Source organism: Cibotium barometz, chromosome 33 (genome assembly GCF_041138505.1).
Source record: "Cibotium barometz isolate CiBa-2024 chromosome 33, ASM4113850v1, whole genome shotgun sequence".
Taxonomy (NCBI): Eukaryota; Viridiplantae; Streptophyta; class Polypodiopsida; order Cyatheales; family Cibotiaceae; genus Cibotium; species Cibotium barometz.
Genome location: NC_141078.1, coordinates 15,389,818 through 15,398,875, shown reverse-complemented (window position 1 = coordinate 15,398,875; position 9,058 = coordinate 15,389,818). Strand labels below are relative to the sequence as shown.

At 38.3% G+C, this 9,058-nt stretch overlaps 1 protein-coding gene across 1 annotated transcript; it reads right to left on the bottom strand.

Annotated features, from left to right (window-relative positions):
• Positions 1-5,127: 5,127 nt before the first annotated feature.
• Positions 5,128-7,062, bottom strand: LOC147619336 (uncharacterized). Its single transcript, XM_086773439.1, has one exon. It carries the CDS (start codon positions 7,060-7,062, stop codon positions 5,128-5,130), a length of 1,935 nt encoding a protein of 644 aa, XP_086629565.1.
• Positions 7,063-9,058: the final 1,996 nt, after the last annotated feature.

The following is a 9,058-nucleotide window of genomic DNA, read 5'->3' as shown; positions in this document are numbered from 1 at the left end:
CATGTCTAATCCATATGCACATTAATACAAAAAGACGCTTCTATTCTACTATATTGTGTGTGTGTGTGTGTGTGTGTGTGAAATTTGCAAATCAAAAGTTTCAAAGACCCCACATAAGAAGAAGCTAGAAGTAGCTAAATGCTAAAGTTATCATTGAGAGAGTAGCAAAATAAATATGCATCCTCTAGTCGAAGTAGTGCGGACAATGAAAGGTTGTTTGTTATGTGACATGATGTGCTTAATGTTGTGTCAGAAAATGATGTATCCACATGCAATAATGATGTATGGTATGTGGATTCAGGTGCTTCGAACCACATGACCAGTCATGGTGAGTGGTTCAAGGATATGAAAAATTTTGAAAAGCCAAGTTTTGTTGAAACATGGGATGATACTACTTATTGAATTGCCCATATTGTTTATGCAGAATGGTAAGGTGAAGTATCTTGCAGATGTACTTGACGTTCCAAATATTATAAAGAATCTAGTTTCTGTTATTGCGCCAGATGATTGAGTAGGGTTTGTAGGTGCAATTTAATCCTGATGGTTATTATGTTGAAGACTTTAAAGACAAGTGCAGGTTGGTTGCAAAATGCAATACAGTGGGCATAATGTTTACACTAAATGTAAATATGCCTGAAGTGAAAGCTGTAATGTTTGCACAGGATTCAAGAGTTGTTGTAGATACATACATTTGTTATAAGAGAATCGGGCATGTAAATGTGCAAAGAATGAAGTCTATATAGGCTAAAGAAATTGTGACAGGGCTGCCTAAGTTTAAAGTTCATGGTATGTAGAAAGTCTGTGAAGCATGTCAACTGGGAAAGCAAACAAAGCATCTGTTTCCACATGATCAAATTGTGAGCACAAATGTACTAGATGTGGTGCATTTAGAGGTATGGGGTCTTGCAAACACTACATCTTGATATTATAATACATGTTTTAATGAATCATTCTTTGAAAACATATTTAAAAGTCATAGCCTTTAGTATGAATAAATTTTCAAAAATATAGTCAAAACTCCCCTTAAACAATGTTAAATTAATAACTATTAGGCTCTTATTATTACATGTCATAAGATTTACAAAAAATCTTATAAGAGTTCCTATGATCCACTTGTGCTAAACATATGATCTCTTATAGTAGCCCATAGGAACTCACAAGGTCTTGGAGAAACTGATTCTTAAAAGACCTTATACTGGCTTATAAAAAAGATTATTATGCTCATAAGATAACATTAGAGTCCCAAAAAATGAGCAAGTGCTAGACAAAAAAAGAAAAATTCGATTATCATTAATCTTAACATGCAACTCAAGGTTTTTAAATCTTGTGCTTAGTCGATTTGCTTGTTGACTCTCAAGCCTTGTATACAATTTTAGCTAATCCTTAGAGAAAAGAATTTTGTAGAATTTATGGACTAAACACAAAGAAACATTTTTTGCATGCAACACAAAACCTTTGAAACAATCTACGTACATCTTTAAACTAACCTTTGAAAGCTATATGGGTAGCTTCTACATGTAAAATAAACCCTTTCAAATAATCTAAGAACAAAGCTTTTAGAAAAAAATCAGATAAGAGAGATTCCAAGGAATCGTAAGAACAAAGCTTTTAGAAAAAAATTTCATGACCTCATATATGGTCTTATGAGATCTTAAGAGCTTCTACCATACACTATGTGGTCATGCAAGAAAAATCATGTTTATGACTACCGCCTTAATATGGAAAGAAAGAAGCACAATGGCAAATGTATATTAAGTTTAAAGAACTCTTATGAGCATAAGGAAACTCTTGTGTCCACTTTTACTTCGCTTATGAGCATAAAGCAGCTATTGTGTACACTTTTACTTCGCTTATGAGCATAAAGCAGCGATTGTGTCCACTTTTATTTTGAACTATTATAATTATTTGTGGGCCTATCTTGGCATCTCCTATGTTAGTGCCTAAGATTCCTAGTTTTGACAGTGGGTTGGTGATTGGAGAGCATGAATGGATATAGAACATGGAGTGAATCAAACCCTTAGCTAGACCACTAGAAAGTGCCAAAGCCATAGAGAAATATTCTCAAGTTCTATCCATATTTGGCAACCATACCCTAAGTCTTGATTTAAATCAGATAAGAGAGATCCCGAGAAATTATAAGAGCAAAGCTTTTGGAAAAAACAATGGAGTGTTTCCAATAGATTAGAAATCATGAAAGACTATGATAGCAAGATGAAGAAGAAACCTAGACATTTCTAGTGACCTTATCTTTTATCATCTCAATATTCTATAACTGAAAAAGGACCAAGATAAGTTCTATGAGCTCTTCTCAACCTTTATGTGATCTTACGTGTAGGAAGTCTTATGGGTCTTATGATCTTATTCAATCTCTAACAAGATTTTAAGAAATTATATTAGCTCTTACATGAATTATGTGAGCTCTTACATCAATTATGAGATCTTACATAAACTATGAGATCTTAACAAAGATTATGAGCTCATGTATGGTCTTATGAGATCTTGAGAGCTCTTACATCAATTATGAGATCTTACATAAACTATGAGATCTTAACAAAGATTATGAGCTCATGTATGGTCTTATGAGATCTTGAGAGCTCTTACATCAATTATGAGATCTTACATAAACTATGAGATCTTAACAAAGATTGTGAGCTCATGTATGGTCTTATAAGATCTTGAGAGCTTCTACCATACACTATGTGGTCATAAAACCTAATCTTAGACATTAAAGCATGATCACATTGATCTAGGAAATTTCATGACCTCATATATAGTCTTATAAGATCTTAATCAGGTTAAAGATTACCACCTCAATATGGAAAGGAAGAAGCATAGTGGCAAATGTATATTAAGTTTATGAGTATAAAGCAACTCTTGTGTTGACTTTTACTTCTCAAATGATTCCTAGTCATGCAAGAAAAATCATGTTTATGACTATCGCCTTAATATGGAAAGGAAGAAGCACAGTGGCAAATGTATATTAAGTTTAAAGAACTCTTACGAGCATAAAGAAACTCTTGTGTCCACTTTTACTTCTCTTATGAGCATAAAGCAACTATTGTGTCCACTTTTGTTTTGAACTATTATAATTATTTATGGGCCAAGCACTCATGGCATGATATCTTTACTTGAAGACACAAGTCATGAAAAGAATTGGAGATGGAGAGGAAATGAGACACGTTCTCAATCAACAAGACAATTCCAATATGGAAGAAACAATACTGCACTTTTATTCAATGAAGTAGAGTAGCAATGACTACTACTTACAAATCATGGGCTAATCCCCAAACCCAAAACTAATATCAAGAGGCTCAATAAGCTCTGATATGTCAATGCGTACAATAGCAAGAGTGTTGGCTACAATCAGAACCACACTACAATCCTATGGGCTCATAGAGGAAGTCTTATGGATCTTATGATCTCATTAGATCTCTAACAAGATTTTATGAGATTATATGAGATCTTACATAAATTATGAGATCTTAAGAAAGATCATGAACTCATGGATATGGTATTATGAGATCTTAAGAGGTTCTACAGCTACGCTTTGAAAGCTATGTATGTAGCTTCTATCAAAACATAGTCTTTCTCACCATTCCCATGCAAAATGCTCTTTCCCATTGTTTCGCAATATCAACACAAATCTTTTGTCCTATTTATATATATTTTAACTTAGTGCAAGCTTAATATGGTTTCCTATTTTTTTTTTCAATTTATCAATTTGAAGTGGTGAGAGGTAACCTTAGTGCTCCTTAGAGATGAAATCCTGATGTGTGGGGATGACTGGAGGTTTGAAGCTCTAGAGGTTTTTGTATTCTGGAGAGTTCGGAGAGAGGCTTTAAATACGTTGTGTGTAGTATTTTCTTGTTGGGCAATGACCTAGCTAGTGAAAGAGAGATAAAGGTTATTGTATACGTTGTTTTTTGAAAATTTACATTCTAAGAGACGTTTGACAAAAAGTGAGAAAAAGAGATGGACATGAACACACTAAGAGGGGGAGACGTTTTCACTAAGGTATAAAACCTTACTATAATCATTAATTACTGTTGTGACACATTAGAGAGGGATAATGATCTAAGGTTTTGGATTACGTATGAGAGAGAGAGAGAGAGAGAGAGAGAGAGAGAGAGAGAGAGAGAGAGAGAGAGAGAGAGAGAGAGAGAGAGAGAGAGAGAGAGAGAGAGAGAGAGAGAGAGAGAATATCTGTCTATTTGATGAGGAGAGAGAAAACCTTAGTTTCTAAGATAGGTGGCCGTTTAGCTTGAATATGGGCATGTTAGTATTGGTAAAATAATTCTCTTACTTTTTGATATAAGATGAGGGGACATACCTACATTTTAACATATGTTACATTGAGTTTTTGTGTGTGTGTGTGTGTGTGAGAGAGAGAGAGAGAGAGAGAGAGAGAGAGAGAGAGAGAGAGAGAGAGAGAGAGAGAGAGAGAGAGAGAAAGAAGAAGAAATTAAGTATTTCAATTTGTAATAATATTGATGCTTGAACAATTAAGTATAAAAGTTTTAAAGAAACCAATTTTTTAAAAAAAACTAATTTTTTTAAACAATCCATTTACTCATTTGTGGTTCAATTCTCCATATATGCAATCCATTCTCTATATAGGAAATTGTATTATCTAGATAATAGCCTATATTTCTTATTCATTCTCTATATAGGAAATTGAATTACCTAGATATTGGCCCATATTGTGTATATAGTAAATTGAATTATCTAGATATTGGCTCATACTCTCTAAATAGGAAATTTAATTACCTAGATATTGTCCCATATTTCCTATATATGAAATTGAATTACCTTGATATAAGCCTATATTTCCTACATTCCTACATATAGAGTAGGGTTGTAGGAAACGTTTCCTGGTAGGAAACGGCAAGACCCAGGAAACGTTAGGAAACGCCAAACTCAATTACTAGGAAACGTCGGGGGTAGGCTCAAGTTTAAGGTTAAAAAAACAAAAGTACAAATATATCTTTTTACAAAAAAATTAAAGTACATGTACAAATTCATTTATTGATCGGTAAGCACCATTAAAAGATGAAAAACAAAGCAGAACAATGGAAGACCATCATGGCTGAATTTCATTTATCAATCATTCTACAAGATAGAACTTGTTTACATGGGAAGTACACCTTCATCTTCAAACTGATCCTCAAAACACTCATATATAGAATCCTCCTCTAATACATCCCATGCCTCGCATGGACCTGAAGAATACGAGGGCTCTTTCCGTGATATGAGCCTAAGATTACTGTGCACAAAGACCAAGTCATATGCCTTCGTATGACCCAGCCGGTTCCGCTTCATGGAATGTATGAAGCCATAGGTGGACCAATTTCTCTCACATGCTGAAGTGCTAGATACTTGAGATAAGACACGAATAGCCAATCTCTGTAACATAGGAGTACTTGTACCATAGTTCTCCCACCATGCAATAAGAGAAAGCTTTTGCATGTCCGCTAAAGCTGAAGACTCTGCAAAATCCCCCTGTAGTCCAATGTACTGTGACAATTGTGCTTTGTACTCTGTCTTCTCATCTTCATCTTTGCCCACCCTATCCAACGTCTTTCTCCACCCTTTCATCACATCCTTGTCCTTGTATGGTCGCTTCATAAACCACATTGGGTTGAGGACATAAGCTGTTGCATGAAGAGGAGAATGAAGCATTTCCCAATGCTCTTGTGCAATCTCCTCGTACTCGTCGTTGCCATCTATGTATTCTTTCAATATCTCCTTGATTTTCTCTAGCATCTGATCAATGCCCTCATAAACCGTACCCATGACCGGTTCATCTCTATCCACCATACGAAGCATTGCCATGACCGGCCACAGGACCTTGACATACCTCTCTATGTCCTCCCAAAAAGGAGTAGACAAGAGTTGCATCTCTATGTGCAAAGCATACTCGTTGTTTCTCTTCCATGCATCCCACTCCTCGCTTGTGACTAGCTGCTTCAAGGGACTCTTCACCTTCACCAATCTCTGCAACATCATGAAGTTTGAAGCAAATTGAATATCACCTGGCCTAATGAGCTTGAGCTTGGAGTGTTTGCTGAACATGGCCCTTGTTGCATCATGATTCGAAATGAACTGCTGGACTTCTTTGCCTTGGGTGATAGCTCGATCCATCCACTCGATTAGGACCAAGTCCTTCAGTAGAAGATTCAAGCAATGAGTTGCACATGGTGTCCAAAAAATATGGGGATATGCTTGCTCCACCAAGTGACCTGCAAGCTTGCAATTGGCAGCACTATCCGTAATTACTTGCACCACATTGTCCACACCGACCTCCCTAATGATGTCCAAAAGAGCTTCTGCAATAAACTCCCCTGTTTCTTGGCTCCCGGATGTATCGATGGATCTCTTGAATACCACACCTCGAGCACTGGAGACAATAAAATTAATCAAGGGCCTCTTTGCGGTGTCTGTCCATCCATCAGACACAATGGAGCACCCAAAGTGTGGCCATGAAGCCTCTACCCCCGAGAGACGACTGCAAACCCTGTCTTTTTCCTTGTCCAAGAGTGTGGTGCGAAGCTTCTCATAGTTTGGGGCTTTGTAACCCTTACCAAAAGACGCTATTGCACCCACCATGTCATGAAAATAAGGAGACCGTGCATAAAAAAACGGCATACCACATGCATAAAAGCATCGAGCAACGGCCTCATCTACTTCCTCTCGAGATGCATTCTTGAACATACCTTCCACGGACGGTTGCATTGTAGGCTTCTTGTTGACTAGATTGTTGCCAGTCTTTTGCTTCTTGATAGCGCTCTCATGGTCTTCTCGAGTCATGTTTGCTCGATTTTCAGTCGACACCTTGCAGCACACTTGGATGCCTTGGTTCTTGATGCCGAGTAAATGGGCCCGTACTCGTGGATAGGAGCCTGCAAAATTTGTTTTGCAAAAAGAACATTCCCATTTCTTGCTGCCCCCCTTTCCGAATGCTGCATTCTCAGTCACATACTTCCACAATGGCTCGGGAGCATGAGGTGCTTTAGGCTTGAAGGGCGTGATAAGGGGGACCACAGAAGAAGAAGAAGAGAACATGGTTGAAATTGGAAGTTAGCAAAAAAGAGGGGCTCTTCTCCTTCTAAGCCTGCGAGTTTGCTCCAATTGAAGCTGTTTCGAACAAAGCCACTCAGGGACAGAAACTGAATTGATGCATTTGCATTTTAAGGCTCTATGGCGAATAGCATCTGCGAGAGTAAGGTGGTATTTAGGATCAAGGGGACATTTGCAAGGCTCGAAAATGATCCTTCTTGGCGCACAGTTAAAGCAAATGCAAGGAGGTTGGGGTGCACAGTTTAAGCAAAGGCAAGGGGGCTCCTCCTGTGCTTGCATGGAAAGGGGTGGGAAGGGGGGAAAGAGAGAGAGAGAGGGGGAAGGAGAGAGAGCTGTGTGCGCCTAAGTTTCTCACAGAGAGCTAACAACGTTGCAGGCTCAGCTAACTTTTTTTTTTCTAATTTTATTAAAACGATGCTTTTTAAAAAAAATCCACAAAACGGGCTTTTTAAAAAAACGGGCTCCTCGTTTTCAAGGTTCACGATAAATCTATAGAATGTGTAGCGTGGAATGCTCTGGCGCACTGTGGGCTTGTGGGTTCATTAACTCTGCGCAGAGTCTATGCAGGGAGGCGAATCGTTTTTTATTAATATTGGGCCCGTTTCGTTTTTTTTAAAATTTGCAGGCCTGCCACGTGTCTTTTAAATAGAATACTAAAATGAACCGTTTCCCAGCCGTTTTTCGCTATAGGAAACGGCTGGCTGGTGGGGAAACGTGGAAACGACGTTTCCACGCCTTCATCCCACGTTTCCTGCAACCGAGATATAGAGGATTGAGTAAATGGGGAATACAACTGTCTAGATATATATATAGGAAATTTCCATCAACATAACCAGGAAATCTCTCAAAATTTCCTATATATGGTAAAGTTCACTATATAGGGAACCACCAAAAGTTCCTTGTGGTAGCAAAGAAAAGCAAAGTAGTATCCATCATGTGACCAGCAAGCCTAGCAAGCCTTCATCGTCTTCAATGAAGAAATAAAGAAGCAGAGAGAAAAACAAAGCACTGCAATGTGGAGCAAAAGAAGATGCAGAAGGCGAACGTTCTGTTCTCTGGTCTATCGACTCAACGATAAAGATGAAAGTTGGAGGCGGCCGTTGGAGGCTATACAGCGAAGAAGGCCGTCTAGGAGCTGACTATCGTGAAGCAGCATCAACTAACAAAGGTTCGATGGCTCTGTCGGCCATCGTAGCCCAGATGAGAGGTTAGCAACTCTGCACGAGAGAAGGGAAGTCCTTCCGAGTAGCAAACAACTCTGCACGAGAGAAGGGAAGCACTTCCGAGTAGCAAACGAGCTTGGAAAGAAGAAGAAGATGCGTTGTAAGCTGCAGTAGACAAAGCGGGAGCCTTCGCTCTGCTAAAAACAGTCACACCTCAGAGCCAGACGTCGCCAATAGCCGCTGGTTGCTTGCTCCACGATGCCGAAAAGAGGAGTCACCTGCTGCTATCGTCGCCATTAGTGCAGATTAAAAATGGCCGTCGAAAGAAGATAAGATTAAAAAAAAGAGAGACCTTAATTGAATTAACTTTGGTGTGCAGAGTGACCTACAAGGTTTCCAAAGCTTCACATGCACAAGGTTTTCAAAGCTGCATTTTTTTTATTTCTTTGCACTTGGGGACCATGAATTCTTTTCTTTTTCCTAGTCCATGCTCTTTTAGCAAAGAAATCCATGCCCATATCATTACAAGAACACCTATAGTAGCTTAGGCTTTTCTTTTCCACATACAATAAAACTTTTCCTTTCTCCTTTCTAAATTGGGATCGAGAGAGTGATTCAGGTGGAGAACTTCATGATGGATCTTTTGTGAGGGTGAACATTCATGTTTTACCATGGTTTTTCCATGGTTGCATTGAGATTCATTGATGGTAGTTTTCATTGCTTCTTTGCTCAAGGTGTGGGCACACTTGTGTACATTTAGGGAGGTGCTTTTGCCTTGTGTTCTTTGAAAATCAAAGTGGAAAAAACTTTATGAAGTG